The sequence below is a fragment of the Mustelus asterias genome, unplaced genomic scaffold, assembly GCF_964213995.1.
Source record: "Mustelus asterias unplaced genomic scaffold, sMusAst1.hap1.1 HAP1_SCAFFOLD_2095, whole genome shotgun sequence".
Taxonomy (NCBI): domain Eukaryota; kingdom Metazoa; phylum Chordata; class Chondrichthyes; order Carcharhiniformes; family Triakidae; genus Mustelus; species Mustelus asterias.
In genome coordinates, this window is record NW_027592040.1 from 22337 (window position 1) to 46225 (window position 23889).

The window sequence follows — 23889 nt, forward strand, 5'->3', positions numbered from 1 at the left end:
TAGACTCTGTAGACTGTTTGCTGTTTAAATAGCTCTGTAGAGTTTGCTGTTTAAATAGACTCTGTAGACTGTTTGCTGTTTAAATAGACTCTGTAGACTGCTGTTTAAATAGCTCTGTAGAGTTTGCTGTATTGTGCTGTTTAAATACACTCAGTAGACTGAGCATTGGGGTATTGGCAGGGTAAATAATTGGGGTTATAGGGATGGGGCCTGGGTGGGCTTGTTGTTGGTGCAGACTCGATGGGCTGAATGGCCTCCTTCTACACTGTAGGGATTCTATCCTATGATTCTATGAAGAGACATGCGTTGCTAAATACATTCAGACAGGGTGAGTGGGGGAAATGTGTATGGACCAAACAAAACCCTCCCTTAGCCAACAAGTAGTCACTCACTTGATCCATAGTTACGTGCTTGCCGTGGTAATCCAACCAGATTGGTACTTCTGAGGTAAATCGAAATTCCCTGTCAGAGAGAGAGAGAGAGAGATGGTCCATTTTCACACACCTTATCTGATCGAGCCGATGCCTAGCGGTGGAGGTTACAGAGATAGGGAGGGGGTGTCGGGTCTGGAGGAGGTTACAGAGATAGGGAAGGCTGTAGGGGCTGGAGGAGGTTACAGAGATAACGAGGGGTGTAGGGGCTGGAGGAGGTTACAGAGATAGGGAGGGGGTGTAGGGGGCTGGAGGAGGTTACAGAGATAGGGAGGGGTGTAGGGGCTGGAGGAGGTTACAGAGATAGGGAGGGGTGTAGGGGCTGGAGGAGGTTACAGAGATAGGGAGGGGGTGTAGGGGGCTGGAGGAGGTTACAGAGATAGGGAGGGGGTGTAGGGGGCTGGAGGAGGTTACAGAGATAGGGAGGGGATGTAGGGGGCTGGAGGAGGTTACAGAGATAGGGAGGGGGTGTAGGGGGCTGGAGGAGGTTACAGAGATAGGGAGGGGGTGTAGGGGGCTGGAGGAGGTTACAGAGATAGGGAGGGGGTGTAGGGGGCTGGAGGAGGTTACAGAGATAGGGAGGGGGTGTAGGGGGCTGGAGGAGGTTACAGAGATAGGGAGGGGGTGTAGGGGGCTGGAGGAGGTTACAGAGATAGGGAGGGGGTGTAGGGGGCTGGAGGAGGTTACAGAGATAGGGAGGGGGTGTAGGGGGCTGGAGGAGGTTACAGAGATAGGGAGGGGGTGTAGGGGGCTGGAGGAGGTTACAGAGATAGGGAGGGGGTGTAGGGGGCTGGAGGAGGTTACAGAGATAGGGAGGGGGTGTAGGGGGCTGGAGGAGGTTACAGAGATAGGGAGGGTGTAGCGATTGGAGGATCATACAGAGACAGGGGCAATTTAGCACGGCCAATGCACGCTAACCAGCACATCTTTTGGACTGTGGGAGGAAACCGGAGCACCCGGAGGAAACCCATGGAGACATGGGGAGAATGTGCAAACTCCACACAGACAGTGACCCGAGGCCGGAATCGAACCTGGGTCCCGGTGCTGAGAGACACAGAGAAGGTTTGGGGGAGAGTTTGGAGGCATTTGAAATTCTGACGGGTTTTGTTGAACCAGACAAGGAGAAATTCTCCTTAATGTGGGTAACCAGGGAGTGGTCAGATAGTCAGCACAACAAATGGGAGGTAGAAGCTGATTTGATTTATTATTGTCACATGTATTGGGATACAGTGAAAAGTATTGTTTCTTGCGCGCTATACAGACAAAGCATACCGTTCATAGAGTACATAGGGGAGAAGGAAAGGAGAGGTGCAGAATGTAGTGTTACAGTCATAGCTAGGGTGTAGAGAAAGATCAAATTAATATAAGGTAGGTCCATTCAAAAGTCTGACAGCAGCAGGGAAGAAGCTGTTCTTGAGTCGGTCGGTATGTGACCTCAGACTTTTGTATCTTTTTCCCGATGGAAGAAGGTGGAAGAGAGAATGTCCGGGGTGTGTGGGGTCCTTGATTATGCCGGCTGCTTTTCCCCGAGGCAGCGGGAAGTGTAGACGGAGTCAATGGATGGGAGGCTGGATTTGTGTGATCGATTTTGGGGGGGGGGGTTACGTTCATGACCCTTTGGGTTAGGGTGCATTGGCCATGCTAAATTCTCTGAGTGTGGCGACTAGGGGACATTCACAGTAACTTCATTGCAGTGTTAATGTAAGCCTTACTTGTGACACTAATAAATAAACTTTCGACTATTCCTTTGGCGATAAATGCCCACATTCCATTTGCTTTCTGTATTATCTGCTGTACCTGAATGCTAGTTTTCTGTGACTCATTCAGGCCAGGGCGGAATGATGGAGGGACCCGGGGAGAGGGAGGGAGGGAGGGAGGGGTGGGTCAGCGCTGTACCTGAAATAAATCGGCTGCTCGGAGGACGAGGAGGCCGTGGACGAGGAGCTCTGCTCGCTGAAGGTGGTCTCCATCGAGGCGGTCATCTCGGGCAGACTCTGAGCGGGCTCCGGGTCCTTGCCGACGGATTCGGGGTCGGAAGCTCGCTGCCCAGGGTCGGGTTTGGCTGCGGAGGAGAAAGCAAGGGGTCAATCGATGGGGGAGCGGGGGGTCGCCCGTGGTGACGCCAGGGCGAGGTCGCCAAGAGGGGAGGGGCCGAGCCAGCCCCGCATTGCCACGACGCCTGCCGCATCCTCAGAGCCCCAGCAGGCCGCGGTCTCGGGAATAAAGGGACGGCCACGTCAGCCTGAGGTGAGAAGCTGTTTCTTCCGTCTCTGGAACATCTCGCTCACAGAGCCTCAGTCACTGAGAATAAGTCGATTGATTTTGGACACTTAAGGAATCATAGAATCCCTACAGTGCAGAAGGAGGCCATTCAGCCCATCCAGCGTGCACTGACAACAATCCCATCCAAACCCTACCCCCACAACCCCACATAATTACCCCGCTAATCCCCCTGACACTGAAGGGCAATTTAGCATGGCCAATCCACCCAACCTGCACATCTTTGGACACTAAGGGACAATTTAGCATGGCCAATCCACCCAACCTGCACATCTTTGGACACTAAGGGACAATTTAGCATGGCCAATCCACCCAACCTGCACATCTTTGGACACTAAGGGACAATTTAGCATGGCCAATCCACCCAACCTGCACATCTTTGGACACTAAGGGACAATTTAGCATGGCCAATCCACCCAACCTGCACATCTTTGGACACTAAGGGACAATTTAGCATGGCCAATCCACCTAACCTACACATCTTTGGACCCTAAGTGGCAATTTAGCATGGCCAATCCACCTAACCTGCAGATCTTTGGACTGTGGGAGGAAACCGGAGCAGACATGGGGAGAATGTGCAAACTCCACACAAACAGTGACCCGAGCCGGGAATTGAACCTAGGTACCTGGCGCTGTGAGGCAGCAGCGCTAACCCACTGTGCCACCAAGGGCTAGGGCAGTCAAGTGGGAGCTGAGGCCAAGATGAGATCTTATTGAAGGGCGGAGCAGTCTCGAGGGGACACACGCTCCTAGTTCTGACCTCAAGGCGTGGCTTCACAAAGGTCAGTTGCTGTTGGGTTAGCAAACACTGGAGCACAGCAAGATCCCATAAATGGCGAGCAATACAATTTTGGCCACATAATCTGTTGACTTAAGGGTATAGACCAGGGCACCAGGGGGAAGTCCCCCCCACCCCTCCCTCCCTCCCCTTGTCCCTACTTCTTCCAATAGTAGCCTTTGGACCTGCACGTCCATCTTGGAGGGGGGCGGTGGGTCCCAGTTTCAGCATCTCACCCCAAACACGGCACCTCCAATAGTGCAGCACTCCCGCAGTGGGGAATCTACTGCGGGACTTTGTGTCTCCCCCACCCCCCCACAGCCACCGACAGCCCCGCCGTCCCGACGGTCTTACCTTCTGTCGCCGTTTCCACAGGAACAACAGGGTTGATTCCGGTCGCGAAGCTCGTGAAGAAATCCTTCAGGAAGAATAAGGCATCCTACGGAGCGACAGATGAGAAGCAAAGTTTATTTATTAGTCACAAGTCGGCTCACATTAACACCGCAATGAAGTTACTGTGAAAATCCCCAGCCGCCACACTCCGGCACCTGTTCGGGTACACTGAGGGAGAATTTAGCACGGCCAATGCAACCTAACCAACACGTCTTTCAGACTGTGGGAGGAAACCGGAGCACCCGGAGGAAACCCACGCAGACACGGGGAGAACGTGCAAACTCCACACAGACAGTGACCCAAGCCGGGAATCGAACCCGGGTCCCTGGCGTTGTGAGGCAGCAGTGCTAACCACTGTGTCACCGTGCCACCCCAACCAATGACATAAGGTGAAAACAGCAGACAGAGGAGTTACTGGATACAGTCTCTGTGTCTGCGTATATTTCCTCCCACAGTCCAAAGATGTGCAGGTTAGGTGGATTGGCCATGCTAAATTGCCCCTTAGTGTCCAAAGATGTGCGGGTTAGGTGGATTGGCCATGCTAAATTGCCCTTTAGTGTCCAAAGATGTGCAGGTTAGGTGGATTGGCCATGCTAAATTGCCCCTAGTGTCCAAAGATGTGCGGGTTAGGTGGATTGGCCATGCTAAATTGCCCCTTAGTGTCCAAAGATGTGCGGGTTAGGTGGATTGGCCATGCTAAATTGCCCTTTAGTGTCCAAAGATGTGCAGGTTAGGTGGATTGGCCATGCTAAATTGCCCCTAGTGTCCAAAGATGTGCGGGTTAGGTGGATTGGCCATGCTAAATTGCCCCTTAGTGTCCAAAGATGTGCGGGTTAGGTGGATTGGCCATGCTAAATTGCCCTTTAGTGTCCAAAGATGTGCAGGTTAGGTGGATTGGCCATGCTAAATTGCCCCTTAGTGTCCAAAGATGTGCGGGTTAGGTGGATTGGCCATGCTAAATTGCCCTTTAGTGTCCAAAGATGTGCAGGTTAGGTGGATTGGCCATGCTAAATTGCCCCTAGTGTCCAAAGATGTGCAGGTTAGGTGGATTGGCCATGCTAAATTGCCCCTTAGTGTCCAAAGATGTGCGGGTTAGGTGGATTGGCCATGCTAAATTGCCCCTTAGTGTCCAAAGATGTGCAGGTTAGATGGATTGGCCATGCTAAATTGCCCCTTAGTGTCCAAAGATGTGCAGGTTAGGTGGATTGGCCATGCTAAATTGCCCCTAGTGTCCAAAGATGTGCGGGTTAGGTGGATCGGCCATGCTAAATTGCCCCTAGTGTCCAAAGATGTGCAGGTTAGGTGGATTGGCCATGCTAAATTGCCCCTTAGTGTCCAAAGATGTGCAGGTTAGGTGGATTGGCCATGCTAAATTGCCCCTAGTGTCCAAAGATGTGCGGGTTAGCTGGATCGGCCATGCTAAATTGCCCCTAGTGTCCAAAGATGTGCAGGTTAGGTGGATTGGCCATGCTAAATTGCCCCTAGTGTCCAAAGATGTGCAGGTTAGGTGGATTGGCCATGCTAAATTGCCCCTAGTGTCCAAAGATGTGTAGGTTAAGTGGATTGGCCATGCTAAATTGCCCTTTAGTGTCCAAAGATGTGTAGGTTAAGTGGATTAGCCATGCTAAATTGCCCCTTAGTGTCCAAAGATGTGCAGGTTAGGTGGATTGGCCATGCTAAATTGCCCTTTCGTGTCCAAAGATGTGTAGGTTAAGTGGATTGGCCATGCTAAATTGCCCCTTAGTGTCCAAAGATGTGTAGGTTAGGTGGATTAGCCATGCTAAATTGCCCCTTAGTGTCAGGGGATTAGCAGAATGGATATGTGGGGTTAGGGGAATCGGGCCTGGGTGGGATTGTTGTCAGTGCAGGCTCGGTGGGCCGAATGGCCTCCTTCAGTACTGTAGGGATGCTACGAGAAGGGGAATGGAAAGCAGCGATTGTCCCACCTTAAATGTATTGGGCAGAGCGGAGAGCAATGCAATTAGCCAACTGAACTCCACGCTGTGGACATTTAGGGATGACAGTGGCATCATGGTAACATCGCTATGCTACTAACCCAGATGCCCCCAGGCTAAGGCTCTGAGGGGCCACACGGGTTCCAATCCCACCAAGGCAGCTGGCAGGACTTAAATTCCATTCATAAAATCTGGAATGATCAAGCTAGTCGCAGTAATGGCGACCGTGACAACTCTTTGTCGTAAAAATAACCCATCTGGTTCACTGATCATAAAACCATAGAATTCCTACAGTGCAGAAGGAAGGCATTCGGCCCATTGAGTCTGCACCAACTCTCTGACTGGGCATCTTTGGCCCACACCCATCCCCGTAAACCCACGCATTTACTCTGCTAATCTTCTGATCTATGGACATCTTTGGACACTAAGGGACAATTTAGCATGGCCAATCCACCTAACCTACACATCTTTGGACACTAAGGGACAATTTAACATGGCCAATCCACCTAACCCCCACATCTTTGGATACTAAGGGACAATTTAGCATGGCCAATCCACCTAACCAGCACATCTTTGGACACTAAGGGGCAATTTAGCATGGCCAATCCACCTAACCTGCACATCTTTGGACACTAAGGGGCAATTTAGCATGGCCAATCCACCTAACCTGCACATCTTTGGACACTAAGGGGCAATTTAGCATGGCCAATCCACCTAACCTGCACATCTTTGGACACTAAGGGGCAATTTAGCATGGCCAATCCACCTAACCTGCACATCTTTGGACTGTGGGAGGAAACCCAGCCAGACACGGGGAGAACGTGCAGACTCCACACAGACAGTGACCCAAGCCGGGAATTGAACCCGCGACCCCGACACTGTGAAGCAGCAGTGCTAACCGACTGTCCCACCTGTGCTGCCCCTTGGGAAATGGTGCTCTTAGGGAAGGAAATCTGCCATCCTTACCCGGTCTGACTCCAGACCACTCCCCCCCGCCACCCCCCCAGAGAGAGACAGAGAGACAAAGAGAGAGAGACAGAGAGAGAGAGACAGAGAGAGAGAGAGACAGAGAGAGAGAGAGAGAGAGAGAGACAGAGAGAGAGAGACAGAGAGAGAGACAGAGAGAGAGAGACAGCGAGAGAGAGACAGAGACAGAGAGAGAGACAGAGGGAGAGACAGTGAGTGAGAGAGACAGAGAGAGACAGAGAGAGAGTGAGAGAGACAGAGAGTGAGAGAGACAGAGAGAGAGAGACAGAGAGAGAGAGAGAGAGACAGAGAGAGAGAGAGACAGAGAGAGAGACAGAGAGAGAGAGAGAGAGAGAGACAGAGAGAGAGACAGAGAGACAGAGAGAGAGACAGAGAGAGAGACAGAGAGAGAGAGAGAGAGATAGAGAGAGAGAGACAGAGAGAGAGAGACAGAGAGAGAGAGACAGAGAGAGAGAGAGAGAGAGACAGAGAGAGAGAGACAGAGAGAGAGAGAGCGAGACAGAGAGAGAGACAGAGAGAGAGACAGAGAGAGAGACAGAGAGAGAGAGAGAGAGATTTTCAGTACGGTTCAAACACTAACCTGGTCAATGTTTAGGCGAAGTGGCATGAGGGAGACTCGTAGGCAGCATTCAGGACCACCCAGACCAGATTCCGGCCGCACATGTAGGGCTTTAATGGTCAGCTAAGGAGCAAGCACAGGAAGGTGATCATTGTAATGATGGGGTGAGGAAATCCCGCTCCACTGCTCACAGAGTCCCTACAGTACAGAAGAGGCCATTCGGCCCATCCAGTCCGAACCGACACTTGGACAGAGCATCCTCCCCAGGCCCTCAACCCACCCTATCCCTATAACCACACACACATTTCCCCATGGCCCAATCCACCGAACTGTTGAAGTAGAATTGTATTAATTCTGCAGTAGTCCAAGGAGACGAATGATCAACTCGATGAAACATTATAGCATGATGGGAAAAATAGTCAACTAAGTTGGTACACTGTAAAAAAAAAACGAAGGTAACTGCTTCAGAAGGCCAGAGCCCTGTTAGACCTGAGAACACCGTCTCCAAGGAGCCTGGGAGAAGCTTGACCTCTGTTAGATCTTCCAAGAAGCTGGACCCCTGTGGAATCTGATAAATCTGACTCCACTTGACTTAAGGACCCGAGGAGATCTGGCTATGCCTAACCCCCGTAAACATTGATAAAAGTGCCCCCTCGTGACCTCGGGCCGGATGAATCAAGCGAGATAAGGTCAGGAATGAAAAGAGTCACAATCTCTTTCTGCAGCATCAAAGAACAAGTTAATGGGTGTGAAGAATGTTACACAGGGTCCGAGGGGATTAACTAAGTGTACCTTAATGTACCACAATTTATGACGCTGCCTGTGTTTGTTCTGTTAAGTGAACTCCTGACTAAGCTCTGGCGATGATAATCGATAAGGTTTTTGTGTAAGTATTGGACTGATTTCTGGTGGAATTGGCCAGACCTCGGGAGGAACTAGCAGTTGCACCAACTGCTCTCTGACTTTAAGTCTTGGCCACCACTGCATGCAGTAGTTTTATTAGTTAATAAAGACTTGGGGGCCGATTTTACCAAATCGGCTCTGAGTGCCGGGTGCGGCCGTAAATCAGACCCGCGCCCGGCAGCCGCGCTCCAGCGCCCCCGTACGCCTTTTCTCGGCGCGGGGCCTAGCGTATTTGCATCTGTCGGAGCGCCGAACTGCGCAGCACTCAGCGCGCCCGAGCGTGAAAGTCAAAGACAACGCTGACAGCACTGCTGCCCGCGCTGCCTTTGACTTTCCCTGGTTGGGGGAGGTGGGGGTGACATCTCTTCCCTGAGGTGGGAGGTAGGGGGGGGGATGTGATGTCTCTTCCCTGAGGGGGAGTTGGGGGGATGTGACGTCTCCCCACCCCCTCCCAAGGGGCAGAGACGTCACATCGCCCCCTACCCTCAGGGAAGAGACGTCACATCCCCCCCCCTCCCCTCACCCTCAGGGAAAAGATGTCACATTCCCCCCCCCCCACCCCAAGTGAAAAGACGTCATCCTACCCATCGGGAGCAAGGCCAGGATCGCAAGATGCTTTCGATGGACACCAGCGATCAAGGTAGGTCGGGGGCCCGGGGGGTCCGGTCCCGGGGGGGGTGGGCTGCCGGGGGCGGTCCGTGAAGGGTAATCGGGGGCGATTCGGTGGTTCAGTTGCTGAGTTGAAGCCCTATCGGACTTGAATTCAGCAACATGGTAAATGCGCGGGCGCCGATCGGATCGGAGCCTCGTAAAGTGGGAATCCTTGGGTAAGTTGGGCGCGGGCTTCATTATGCTGATTTAACTGCATGCGAATGCATTTAAATCGGCCCGCTGGCCGATTCGGGCGCGCGCCGGATCGACGCCCGGATCGGCCGTTGGTAAAGGCGCGATTGGCCTTGGGTCGGGTCTGGACCGCGTTTTAGGCCCGACGCCCAACTTTACCACGATTTCCCGCCCAACGGGCCCTTGTTGTTTTGTCAGTATAAGTTTGTTGAGTCTCTCTCTTCCACAGTCAGAAGCAGAAAAGTTTGCACTTCAACATAACCCGCACATCTTTGGACACTAAGGGGTAATTTAGCATGGCCAATCCACCTAACCTACACATCTTTGGACTGTGGGAGGAAACCGGAGCACCCGGAGGAAACCCACGCAGACACGGGGAGAACGTGCAGACTTCACACAGACAGTGACCCAAACCGGGAATCGAGCCCGGGTCCCTGGCGCTGTGAGGCAGCAGCACTAACCCACTGTGCCACCGTGCCACCCGGGTTATCTTGTTTAAGAATAAAGCTCGCCGGCTGGGTTATTTTTAAACTCAAACCACTCATAGATCAAAAAAGGGGACTACATAAGCACATACACATTTTTAACTTGTAGGCCACTTTAAGGAAACACCTTTATTGTGGTCGCGACATCTGTTTCAGTAAGACTGCTTCTCCTTCTGAACTCCAATGGGTTACGGGCCCCGACCCTCTCCGACCTTTCCTCATCAGAGAAGCACCGCCTTTCACCCCAGGAATCAGCCCAGTCCACCCTCTCTGAACTGCCTCCAATGCGAGCCTATCCTTCCATAAGGGACATTTCAGATCATTCCACCTTCGCAGTCGAAGAAAAGACTAAAATCTGGGTCGTGATCTGCTGTCAATCTTGCCCTGGGGCCTCCAGACGTACAAATTAGTCAGAGAGTCATAGGAGGTCTACAGCACAGGAAAAAGGCCCTTCAGCCCATCGAGTCTGTGCTAGTCAAAGGCAAACCGCCCAACTATTCTGATCCAACACTTGGCCCATGGCCTGATTCGCCTTGGCCATCAGCGAAAGTATATCAGTGTCACAAGTAGACCAACGTGAACACTGCAAATGTAAGACTACTTGTGACTATTAAATAAACTTTGCTTTTACATAACCCGCAGGAAGATTTGAGGATCGGAATAGGGATGTTTTGCTGCTGTGTCATTCCAGCTATGGCCAAATATTTAGTTTATTTATTGGTGTCACAAGTAAGGCTTACGTTAACACCGCATTGAAGTTACTGTGAAAATCCCCGAGTCGCCACACTCCGGTGCCTGTTCGGGTAACACTGAGGGAGAATTTAGCATGGCCAATGCACCCTAACCAGCACGTCTTTTGGACTGTTGCGGGAGGAAACCGGAGCCCCGGAGGAAACCCACGCAGACACGGGGAGAACGTGCAGACTCCACACAGACAGTGACCCAAGCCGGGAATCGAACCCGGGTCCCCAGCGCTGTGAGGCAGCAGCGCTAACCCACTGGGTCACCTTATACTTCTTACAGGGGGGGGGTCTCTGCCTCCAATGCCCTTTCAGGCACTGAGCTCCAGACTCCCACCACCCTCTGGGTGAAAAGGTTTCTTCTCACATCCCCTCAATCTCCTGCCGCCTTGCTTTAAATCTCTGCCCCCAGGTCGTTGGTCCCTCCACCAAGGGGGAAACGTTTCTTACTGTCGACTCCATCCATCCCCCTCATAATCTCATGCAGTCTCCCCTCAGCCTCCCCTGCTCCAAGGAACAACCTCAGCAATGAGATGCAGGAATAGGCCATTCAGCCCCTTGAGCGCCTGCTCTCATTCAACAAGATCATGGCTCATCCGCTCCCACTTTCCGCCTCCTAACCCCATACCCCTGAATCCTTTGTTTGTGAAGGATCTATCCAGCTCGGTCTTAAAGGTACTCGATGATCCAGTCTCCATTACCCTCCAGGTCAGAGAGTTCCACAGACTCATGACTCTCTGAGAGAGAAGCAGACATCTCCCCCTCTCCATCTCCAATGGGAGACCCCTTCGTTTTAAACTGTGTCCCCGGCAGCTGGTCTTAGCCAAGGTTCTAGATCCAAGTCACTGTGAGTGTGACTGTGCCGAGTGTGTGTGTGTGCGCATGTGTGTGTGAGTGTCCCTGTGTGTGTGTGTCCATGTGTCCCTGTGTGTGTGTCCCTGTGTGTGTGTGTCCATGTGTCCCTGTGTGTGAGTGTCCCTGTGTGTGTGTGTCCCTGTGTGTGTGTGTCCATGTGTCCCTGTGTGTGTGTGTCCATGTGTCCCTGTGTGTGAGTGTCCCTGTGTGTGTGTGTCCCTGTGTGTGTGTGTCCCTGTGTGTGTGTGCGCATGTGAGTGTCCGTGTGTGTGTGTCTGGGTGTGTGTGTGCGTGTGTCTGGGTGTGTGTGTGCGTGTGTCCCTGTGTGTATGTGTGTGTGTCCCTGTGTGTATGTGTGTGTGTCCCTGTGTGTGTGCATGTGTGTGTCCCTGTGTGTGTGCATGTGTGTGTCCCTGTGTGTGTGTCCATGTGTCCCTGTGTGTTTGTGTCCCTGTGTGTGTGTGTCCATGTGTCCCTGTGTGTGTGTGTCCCTGTGTGTGTGTGTGTCCATGTGTCCCTGTGTGTTTGTGTCCCTGTGTGTGTGTGTGTCCATGTGTCCCTGTGTGTGTGTGTCCCTGTGTGTGTGTCCCTGTATGTGTGTGTCCATGTGTCCCAGTGTGTGTGTGTCCATGTGTGTGTGTGTGTGTATGTGTGTCCGTGTGTGTGTGAGCGTCCCTGTGTGTGTGTGTCCCTGTGTGTGTGTGTCCATGTGTCCCTGTGTGTGTGTGTCCCTGTGTGTGTGTCCCTGTATGTGTGTGTCCATGTGTCCCAGTGTGTGTGTGTCCATGTGTGTGTGTGTGTGTGTATGTGTGTCCCTGTGTGTGTGTGAGCGTCCCTGTGTGTGTGTGTCCCTGTGTGTGTGTGTGTCCCTGTGTGTGTGTGTGTGTGTGTCCCTGTGTGTGTGTGTGTGTCCCTGTGTGTGTGTGTGTCCATGTGTCCCTGTGTGTTTGTGTCCCTGTGTGTGTGTGTGTCCATGTGTCCCTGTGTGTGTGTGTCCCTGTGTGTGGTCCCTGTATGTGTGTGTCCATGTGTCCCTGTGTGTGTGTCCATGTGTGTGTGTGTGTGTATGTGTGTCCCTGTGTGTGTGAGCGTCCCTGTGTGTGTGTGTGTGTGTCCCTGTGTGTGTGTGTGTGTGTCCCTGTGTGTGTGTGTGTGTGTGTCCCTGTGTGTGTGTGTGTGTGTGTCCCTGTGTGTGTGTGTGTCCATGTGTCCCTGTGTGTGTCCCTGTGTGTGTGTCCCTGTATGTGTGTGTCCATGTGTCCCTGTGTGTGTGTCCCTGTGTGTGTGAGCGTCCCTGTGTGTGTGTGTCCCTGTGTGTGTGTGTGTGTCCCTGTGTGTGTGTGTGTGTGTCCCTGTGTGTGTGTGTGTGTGTGTCCCTGTGTGCGTGTGTATGTCTGTCCCTGTGTGTGTCCCTGTGTGCTTCTGTCCCTGTGTGTGTCCCTGTGCGTGCGTGTGCATGTGTGTCCCTGTGTGTGTGCGGGTGTGTGTGCATGTGTGTACGTGTGTGTGTGTGTGTGTGTCCCTGTGTGTGCCTGCGTGTGTGTCCCTGTGTGTGTGTGTGGGTGGGTGTGTGTGCGTCCCTATGTGTGTGTGTGTATGTGTGCCTCTGTGTGTGTGTGTGTGTGTGTGTGTGCGTCCCTATGTGTGTGTGTGTGTCCCTGTGTGAGTGTGTGTGTCCCCCTGAGCATGTGCGTGTGTGTGCGAGCGCGTGTCTGTGCTGCACTGGAGTTAGCTGCGATCACCTTGCACGCACACCGACACACACAGCAATGTGGTTGACTCTAGGCCTTGGACAGAGTTAAAGGCGCTAGCTGAACGCAGGTTGTTGTTTGACCTACCATGTTGGAGTGAGCCCTCCTGGGCATCTTCTCGCTGGTGTACAGATAGAGGAACTTGTTGATCTGGGAGGCGGCCAGGCGATCGCGGATCTCCAGCTCCTGAACAATGAAGACTTGCCGAGCGATGGGCAGTTCTTCCAGCTCGGGAAGCCCCGGCTCACCCAGACCTTTCTCAAGCGTGACGATGGGAGCCGGATAGGTCTCGTGCTGGAAACTCACCTGGGGAGTGGATCACAGAAACCGGTTCAACAACTATAAAGGAGCACACTCCCACCTTACCTCCCTTCCCGGTTCCCTCAGCACTGACCCTCCGACAGTGCGGCACTCCCTCAGCACTGACCCTCTGAGAGTGCAGCACTCCCTCAGTACTGACCCTCTGACAGTGCAGCACTCCCTCAGCACTGACCCTCTGAGAGTGCAGCACTCCCTCAGTACTGACCCTCTGAGAGTGCAGCACTCCCTCAGTACTGACCCTCTGACAGTGCAGCACTCCCTCAGCACTGACCCTCTGACAGTGCAGCACTCCCTCAGCACTGACCCTCTGACAGTGCGGCACTCCCTCAGTACTGACCCTCCGACAGTGCGGCACTCCCTCAGCACTGACCCTCTGACAGTGCAGCACTCCCTCAGTACTGACCCTCCGACAGTGTGGCACTCCCTCAGTACTGACCCTCGGACAGTGCGGCACTCCCTCAGTACTGACCCTCTGACAGTGCGGCGCTCCCTCAGTACTGACCCTCTGACAGTGCGGCGCTCCCTCAGCACTGACCCTCCGACAGTGCGGCGCTCCCTCAGCACTGACCCTCGGACAGTGCGGCACTCCCTCAGTACTGACCCTCTGACAGTGCGGCGCTCCCTCAGTACTGACCCTCTGACAGTGCGGCGCTCCCTCAGTACTGACCCTCTGACAGTGCGGCGCTCCCTCAGCACTGACCCTCCGACAGTGCGGCGCTCCCTCAGCACTGACCCTCGGACAGTGCGGCACTCCCTCAGTACTGACCCTCTGACAGTGTGGCACTCCCTCAGTACTGACCCTGATTCCGGGGACTGATGTATGAGGAGAGATTGACCAGGTTAGGATTGTTTTCACTGGAGTTCAGACGAATGAGGGGGGGGTCTCATAGAGACTTATAAAATTCTAACAGGACTGAGACAGGGTAGATGCAGGGAGGATGTTCCCGATGGTGGGGGAGTCCAGAACCAGGGGTCACAGTCTGAGGATTCGGGGTAGACCATTTAGGACGGAGGTGAGGAGACATTTCTTCACCCGGTGAGCCTGTGGAATTCATTCCCACAGGAAGGAGTTGATGCCAAAACATTGAATGTATTCAAGAGGCGGCTGGATACAGCACTTGGGGCGAACGGGGTCAAAGGTTATGGGGAGAAAGCAGGATTAGGCTATTGAGTTGGATGATGCCTCCCCCAGTTGAATAGCTGACAGTGTTAGGTTTTTTAGGGAACATTAAAACTGACAAAGCCCCAGGGCCTGATGGCATCTATCCTCGACTGCTCAGGGAGACGAGAGATGAAATTGCTGGGCCTGTGACGGAAATCTTTGTCGCTTCTTTGGGCACGGGTGAGGTCCCTGAGGATTGGAGGATAGCGAATGTGGTCCCGTTGTTTCAGAAGGGTAGCAGGGATAACCCAGGAAATTATAGGCCGGTGAGCTTGACGTCCGTGGTAGGGAAGTTGTTGGAGAGGATTCTTAGAGACAGGATGTATGTGCATTTAGAACGGAACAATCTCATTAGTGACAGACAGTATGGTTTTGTAAGAGGGAGGTCGTACCTTACACATTTGGTGGAGTTTTTTGAGGAAGTGACAAAAACGGTTGATGAAGGAAGGGCCGTGGATGTCGTCTATATGGATTTCAGTAAGGCATTTGACAAAGTCCCACATGGCAGGTTGGTTCAGAAGGTTAAGGCTCATGGGATACAAGGAGAAGTGGCTAGATGGGTGGAGAACTGGCTTGGCCATAGGAGACAGAGGGTAGTGGTCGAAGGGTCTTTTTCCGGCTGGAGGTCTGTGACCAGTGGTGTTCCGCAGGGCTCTGTACTGGGACCTCTGCTATTTGTGATATATATAAATGATTTGGAAGAAGGTGTAACTGGTGTAATCAGCAAGTTTGCGGATGACACGAAGATGGCTGGACTTGCGGATAGCGAAGAGCATTGTCGGGCAATACAGCAGGATATAGATAGGCTGGAAAATTGGGCGGAGAGGTGGCAGATGGAGTTTAATCCGGATAAATGCGAAGTGATGCATTTTGGAAGAAATAATGTAGGGAGGAGTTATACAATAAATGGCAGAGTCATCAGGAGTATAGAAACACAGAGGGACCTAGGTGTGCAAGTCCACAAATCCTTGAAGGTGGCAACACAGGTGGAGAAGGTGGTGAAGAAGGCATATGGTATGCTTGCCTTTATAGGACGGGGTATAGAGTATAAAAGCTGGAGTCTGATGATGCAGCTGTATAGAACGCTGGTTAGGCCACATTTGGAGTACTGCGTCCAGTTCTGGTCGCCGCACTACCAGAAGGACGTGGAGGCGTTAGAGAGAGTGCAGAGAAGGTTTACCAGGATGTTGCCTGGTATGGAGGGTCTTAGCTATGAGGAGAGATTGGGTAAACTGGGGTTGTTCTCCCTGGAAAGACGGGAGAATGAGGGGAGATCGAATAGAGGTGTACAAGATTATGAAGGGTATAGATAGGGTGAACGGTGGGAAGCTTTTTCCCAGGTCGGAGATGACGATCATGAGGGGTCACGGGCTCAAGCTGAGAGGGGCGAAGTATAACTCAGATATCAGAGGGACGTTTTTTACACAGAGGGTGGTGGGGGCCTGGAATGCGCTGCCAAGTAGGGTGGTGGAGGCAGGCACGCTGACATCGTTTAAGACTTACCTGGATAGTCACATGAGCAGCCTGGGAATGGAGGGATACAAACGATTGGTCGAGTTGGACCAAGGAGCGGCACAGGCTTGGAGGGCCGAAGGGCCTGTTTCCTGTGCTGTGCTGTTCTTTGTTCTGACCGCCTATCGAGGCAGGAGGATGGACAGTGGTCACGAGGGGGGCTTCAGAGCCCAGGGGGAAACGGGAGGCGGACTCTTGACGGGTGCAGACAGGCGGCGGGAGGTCGGACCGCTCCCCCCCATCCCCACCAGCCACCGTGGTGGCCCTACCTTGGTGAGCTGTATCTCCATGAGGATCTCGTGGTTCCTGCCGTAGCCACCCTGCATCCTCCACGTGTTCTGCGGCCGGTTGGGGAAGGCAGAGCGTGACGGTGAGCTCCGGGCACTCACCGCAGCTGGCTTCATTCTGCAGCGGTCAAAAATTAGCAACAAAGGTCACGACAAATGCGTCTGCGCTTGGCACCCACGAGCAGGGAGGCCGAATGGCTTCCTCCTGTTCCTGCACAAAAATATATCACTGGGGCTGAATGGCCTCCTCCTGTTCCGATAGAAGACTATTTCAGTGGGGCAGAATGGCCTCCTCCTGTTCCGATAGAAGACTATTTCAGTGGGGCTGAATGGCCTCCTCCTGTTCCTGTACCAGAATATTTCAGTGGGGCAGAATGGCCTCCTCCTGTTCCTGTACCAGAATATTTCAGTGGGGCAGAATGGCCTCCTCCTGTTCCTGTACCAGAATATTTCAGTGGGGCAGAATGGCCTCCTCCTGTTCCTGTACCAGAATATTTCAGTGGGGCAGAATGGCCTCCTGTTCCTGTACCAGAATATTTCAGTGGGGCTGAATGGCCTCCTCCTGTTCCTGTACCAGAATATTTCAGTGGGGCAGAATGGCCTCCTCCTGTTCCTGTACCAGACTATTTCAGTGGGGCAGAATGGCCTCCTCCTGTTCCTGTACCAGACTATTTCAGTGGGGCAGAATGGCCTCCTCCTGTTCCTGTACCAGAATATTTCAGTGGGGCAGAATGGCCTCCTCCTGTTCCTGTACAAGACCATTTCCCTGGGGCTGTGTGTGTATTTGCAAACCTGGATATCTCTCCCTTCATTGTCAATTAAAATTCTCCAGGTAGTAATCAATAGATGTTTTCCCGAGGTAGGGATAAAAGAGATATGGGTCACCGGAACTAGAGGTGGCCATTCAGCCCCTCGTGCCTATTTCCTGCCATTCTATCAGATCATGTTCCATCAAACTCTTAGTTCCATTAATTTGCCATGACTGGGTATTCCCTCACTGTCCCCTTGGTGATTGAAATGGGCTAAAGAGGAGGTTTTAGCGCTGTACATTCTACATGATGGAATCAATGCATTAGCAAGAGCCATAGAGTCCCTACAGTGCAGAAGAAGGCCATTCAGCCCATCGAGCCTGCACTGACAACAATCCCACCCTATCCCCATAACCCCACGTACGGCCAACCCACCTAACCCGCACATCTTTGGACACTAAGGGGCAATTTAGCACGGCCAATCCACCTAACCTGCACATCTTTGGACACTAAGGGGCAATTTAGCATGGCCAATCCACCTAACCTGCACATCTTTGGACACTAAGGGGCAGGTTAGCATGGCCAATCCACCTAACCTACGCATCTTTGGACACTAAGGGGCAGGTTAGCATGGCCAATCCACCTAACCTGCACATCTTTGGACACTAAGGGGCAATTTAGCATGGCCAATCCACCTAACCTGCGCATCTTTGGACACTAAGGGGCAATTTAGCATGGCCAATCCACCCTAACCCGCACATCTTTGGACACTAAGGGGAAATTTAGCATGGCCAATCCACCTAACCTGCACATCTTTGGACACTAAGGGGCAATTTACCATGCCAATCCACCTAACCTGCACATCTTTGGGCACTAAGGGGCAATTTAGCATGGCCAATCCACCCTAACCTGCACATCTTTGGACACTAAGGGGCAGGTTAGCATGGCCAATCCACCTAACCTACGCATCTTTGGACACTAAGGGGCAGGTTAGCATGGGCAATCCACCTAACCTGCACATCTTTGGACACTAAGGGGCAATTTAGCATGGCCAATCCACCCTAACCTACACATCTTTGGACACTAAGGGGCTATTTAGCATGGCCAATCCACCTAACCTGCACATCTTTGGACACTAAGGGGCAATTTAGCATGGCCAATCCACCTAACCTGCACATCTTTGGACACTAAAGGGCAATTTAGCATGGCCAATCCACCTAACCTGCACATCTTTGGACACTAAGGGACAATTTAGCATGGCCAATCCACGTAACCTGCACATCTTTGGACACTAAGGGACAATTTAGCATGGCCAATCCACCTAACCTGCACATCTTTGGACACTAAGGGGCAATTTAGCACGGCCAATCCACCTAACCTGCTCATCTTTGGACACTAAGGGGCAATTTAGCATGGCCAATCCACCTAACCTGCACATTTTTCAGACTGTGGGAGGAAACCGGAGCACCCGGAGGAAACCCACACAGACATGGGTGCGAACGTGCAAAGTCCACACAGACAGTGATGGATTCTCAGAAGGAGGCCATTTGGCCCATCGAATCTGAAGGGGGTGGGGGGGGGGAATAAGGCCGCGAAAGTGCCCACCTCCGAGGGCCGAACGCGCTCCGGAACCTGACCGCCTTCCCGCTGTAAACCTACCTGGGAGAGTGTGCGTGCACGGAGGATGGACGAAGCGGGCCAAAGTCCTTGCCCCCGTACAGGTGCCAGACTACGGAGATCTCCCGCAGCATGATGCGGCTGTCGGGGACGGGGAACCTGGCTGGGGCCTTCAGCAGGTCCGTGCTGCCGATGGGCCGGGAGAAGTAGCCATCCTTGATGGAGATGCTGTCGTCCGTCAGTCGGGAGACCACCGGCTCGCCGTCTTTGGGCTGGGGGGGTGGGGTGGGGCGGGGTGGGGGTGGGGGGTGGGGCGGGGGGAGAGACAGAGAGAGAGAGGGAAGAAAAGAAATCAGCAACATTCTCTCCCACAAACCAAGCGGGAAACGCCACAGCAAGACAGCAACACCATAACTATCCGAGACTCAAATCCTCAACCCATAGCTCTGACACACAACATGGGCGACACAGCGGGTTAGCGCCGCTGCCTCACAGCGCCAGGGACCCGGGTTCGAATCCCGGCTTGGGTCACTGTCTGTGTGGAGTCTGCACGTTCTCCCCGTGTCTGCGTGGGTTTCCTCCGGGTGCTCCAGTTTCCTCCCACACTCCGAAAGGTGTGCTGGTTAGGTAGATTGGCTAAAATTAGGAGGAAGCTGGATAAGCACATGAGAGGGAAAGGAATAGAAGGGTATGGGGATGGGATGTGAGATGAAGTGGGGGGGGGAGGCAGGGGGTGTGCGTGGAGCAGAAACACCGACATGGAGCAGATGGGCCGATTGGCCACTTTCTGTGCTGCTGGCTGTGATGTGTTTGGGAGGTTATTGAGAATGAACTGGGTTTAATCACCGTTGGCAGGGGAGGGTCTAACATTGACAAGCCAATCCCACTGCTCCGGTAGTCAGGGCAGGCACTGATTTCCATAGCACAGCGGCCCCCCCCCCTCCCCCCCCGGGGGCAAATGCAGCCCATCTGGGTTCTGAGGGCGGCCATTTTGTTGACTGTTGGCCGTGTGCAGGCTTGCCACACTTATTAATTAGTGTCACAAGTCGGCTTACATTAACACCACAATGAAGTTACTGTGACAATCTCCGAGTCGCCACACTCCGGCGCCTGTTCGGGTACACTGAGGGAGAATTTAGCATGGCCAATCCACCTAACTCGCACATCTTTGGACACTGAGGGAGAATTTAGCATGGCCAATCCACCTAACTCGCACATCTTTGGACACTAAGGGGTAATTTAGCATGGCCAATCCACCTAACCCGCACATCTTTGGACACTAAGGGGCAATTTAGCATGGCCAATCCACCTAACTCGCACATCTTTGGACACTAAGGGGCAATTTAGCATGGCCAATCCACCTAACTCGCACATCTTTGGACACTAAGGGGTAATTTAGCAAGGCCAATCCACCTAACCATTACGTCTTTTGGACTGTGGGAGGAAACCGGAGCACCCGGAGGAAACCCACGCAGACACGGGGAGAACGTGCAAACTCCGCACAGGCAGTCACCCGAGGCCAGGAATCGAACCTGGGTCCCTGGCGCTGTGAGGCAGCAGTGCCAACTTGCCGCCTGTTGGACATAAACCTGGTGTTGTGAGACTTCTTACTGTGCCCACATCAATGTGTTACTCAGAGTTATTCCCCTGGCGGCCTTACCGGAATGCCCATGCCGGGAGCGTCCAGGATACAGAAGTCGTCGTTATCGGTGGAGTCACTCCCGGCCTCACTGCCCTCGGAGGGAAACACGTCCAGCCTGTCCAGTGCCGACGGGGGTTGGGAGGGTGCCTTCTCCTGGTTATTCTCACCCGGGAATAGGTAGACAGACACGGGGGAGTCCTGACGGATCAAGGGCAGCCCTGCTTTGGACAAGAGATCAAAATTAGCAGAGGAACACAGGGGAAACTATTACAAATACTAAAACAGGAGCAGAAAATACTGCGTTGGTTCTTTGAAAAAGATACCTGCACCCAATCTGCCTCGCTCGCACGCGATCATACACAAACTACCTCACTCGCACAGGATCATACACAAACTGCCTCGCTCGCACGCAATCATACACAAACTACCTCACTCGCACAGGATCATACACAAACTGCCTCGCTCGCACGCGATCATACACAAACTGCCTCACTCGCACGCGATCATACACAAACTACCTCACTCGCACGCGATCATACACAAACTGCCTCGCTCGCACGCGATCATACACAAACTACCTCACTCGCACGCGATCATACACAAACTACCTCACTCGCACGCGATCATACACAAACTGCCTCGCTCGCACGCGACTATACACAAACTGCCTCACTCGCACACGATCATACACAAACTGCCTCACACGCACGCGATCATACACAAACTGCCTCGCTCGCACGCGATCATACACAAACTGCCTCGCTCGCACGCGACCATACACAAACTGCCTCACTCGCACGCAATCATACACAAACTACCTCACTCGCACGCGATCATACACAAACTGCCTCACTCGCACGCGACCATACACAAACTGCCTCACACGCACGCACGCGATCATACACAAACTGCCTCACTCGCACGCGATCATACACAAACTACCTCACTCGCACGCGATCATACACAATCTACCTCACTCGCACGCGATCATACACAAACTGCCTCACTCGCACGCGACCATACACAAACTGCCTCACTCGCACGCGATCATACACAAACTGCCTCACACGCACGCGATCATACACAAACTGCCTCACTCGCACGCGATCATACACAAACTGCCTCACTCGCACGCGATCATACACAAACTGCCTCGCTCGCACGCGATCATACACAAACTGCCTCACTCGCACGCGATCATACACAAACTACCTCACACGCACGCGATCATACACAAACTGTCTCGCTCGCACGCGATCACACACAAACTGCCTCACTCGCACGCGATCACACACAAACTGCCTCGCTCGCACGCGATCATACACAATCTGCCTCACTCGCACGCGATCATACACAAACTGCCTCACACGCACGCGATCATACACAAACTGTCACGCTCGCACGCGATCACACACAAACTGCCTCGCTCGCACGCGATCATACACAAACTGCCTCGCTCGCGTGCGTTCGTACGCAAACTGCCTCGCTGGCATGCGTTCGTACGCAAACTGCCTCGCTGGCATGCGTTCGTACGCAAACTGCCTCGCTCGCGTGCGTTCGTACGCAAACTGCCTCACTCGCGTGCGTTCGTACGCAAACTGCCTCGCTCGCGTGCGTTCGTACGCAAACTGCCTCGCTCACGTGCGTTCGTACGCAAACTGCCTCGCTCGCGTGCGTTCGTACGCAAACTGCCTCGCTCACTCGTGTTTGTACGTAAACAGGCACACACACACACACGCATGTACAAACTGGCGCACACACACACGTACAAACTGGCAGGCGCACACCACAGCCCACACCCTCCCTCACACGCTGCCCTGCCTACAATCACCTGCTCCGTCAGTCGAGTCCCGCCGGTTGCGCTCGGTGTCGATGAGGGCGTCGGTCAGGTCGCCCTGGTTTATCTCGGCCGTCTCGGCGGGGAGGCGAGGCGGGACGGTGGCCGCAGTCTCCGGCAGCTGTGGTGGGAGCCAGAAGGAGGAGGAGTTAGTCTGGAAACAGCCTGAGGGCTCTGAACCCGATGTGATTACTCCCCCTCTGCCTGGGCGGGGGGAAAGACCCTCTGGTGCCCGTTCCCTAACCGCACAGACCGACCAGGTGTCGCCCATTCAGACGGAGATGGGGATAAATTGCCCCTTAGTGTCTAAAGATGTGTAGGTTAGGTGGATTGGCCATGCTAAATTGTCCCTTAGTGACCAAACATGTGCAGGTTAGGTGGATTAGCCATGGTAAATTGCCCCTTAGTGTCCAAAGATGTGCAGGTTAGGTGGATTGGCCATGCTAAATTGCCCCTTAGTGTCCAAAGATGTGCAGGTTAGGTGGATTGGCCATGCGAAATTGCCCCTTAGTGTCTAAAGATGTGTAGGTTAGGTGGATTGGCCATGCTAAATTGTCCCTTAGTGTCCAAGGATGTGTAGGTTAGGTGGATTGGCCATGCTGAATTGTCCCTTAGTGTCCAAAGATGTGTAGGTTAGGTGGATTGGCCATGCTAAATTGCCCCTTAGTGTCCAAAGATGCGCAGGTTAGGTGGATTGGCCATGCTAAATTGCCCCTTAGTGTCCAAAGATGTGCAGGTTGGGTGGATTGGCCATGCCAAATTGTCCCTTAGTGTCCAAAGATGTGCAGGTTGGGTGGATTGGCCATGCTAAATTGTCCCTTAGTGTCCAAAGATGCGCAGGTGAGGGGGATTGGCCATGCTAAATTGCCCCCGAGTGCTAGGGGGATTAGCAAGGTAAATATGTGTGCGGTTATGGGGATCGGGTCAGGGTGAGATTGTGGTCGGTGCAGACCCGAGGGGCCGAATGGCCTCCCCCTGCACTGTGGGGATTGTGTGACAGAAGCCCCGCCTTTCCTCAGTTGCTCGGTCGAGGCCCCTCGTGACGCAGTCTGGGCTTTGCGGCATTCTGCAGGCGTTTTCAGTTTTGAAACCAACAGAAAGGAAAGCTGCAAGTCACAGGTTATTTTTTTTTACTGTAAATGAGGTGTTGATGAAAGACTCCCCTCCCCTCCCCTCCCCCGACCCCACCCCCACCCCGACAGCAGCTCATCAACCGAGCCGAAGCCCACATCCTGGTACTTCACAGGTAGCGGCTCTTGTGAGAAGCGGCCTGCATTGTCACACAAGATAGAAAGGTAGATAAACACGCTGGAGCTTGTCTGCTTGATCATCAGCGGAACTAATCTGCTCCAGCACCATGAACTCACAATTCTTGTATCTAACTCAGCAACTTGTGGGTTCAAATAGTCCCCCCCCCACTGCCCGCAGAGATTTCAGCTTCTCCCACAGCACCCCCTCAATACTGACCCTCCGACAGTGCGGCACTCCCTCAGCACTGACCCTCCGACAGTGCGGCACTCCCTCAGCACTGACCCTCCGACAGTGCGGCACTCCCTGAGCACTGACCCTCCGACAGTGCGGCGCTCCCTCAGTACTGACCCTCTGACAGTGTGGCACTCCCTCACCACTGACCCTCCGACAGTGCGGCACTCCCTCAGCACTGACCCTCCGACAGTGCGGCACTCCCTCAGCACTGACCCTCTGACAGTGCGGCACTCCCTCAGTACTGACCCTCCGACAGTGCGGCACTCCCTCAGTACTGACCCTCCCACAGTGCGGCACTCCCTCAGCACTGACCCTCT

The 23889-nt window shown here is 53.4% G+C and overlaps 1 protein-coding gene across 1 annotated transcript in view; it reads right to left on the reverse strand.

The window, feature by feature from the left end:
* LOC144489288 (autophagy-related protein 2 homolog A-like) overlaps positions 1-23889 on the reverse strand; it is a gene marked incomplete at its 5' end in the record, with an annotated part of 59564 nt that overhangs the window by 19153 nt on the left and 16522 nt on the right. The window contains 9 exon segments of the mRNA XM_078207155.1: positions 393-462; positions 2328-2493; positions 3844-3928; positions 7405-7506; positions 13048-13266; positions 16225-16360; positions 18651-18880; positions 20269-20468; positions 22082-22208. Coding sequence (XP_078063281.1) covers positions 393-462; positions 2328-2493; positions 3844-3928; positions 7405-7506; positions 13048-13266; positions 16225-16360; positions 18651-18880; positions 20269-20468; positions 22082-22208 — 1335 coding nt within the window.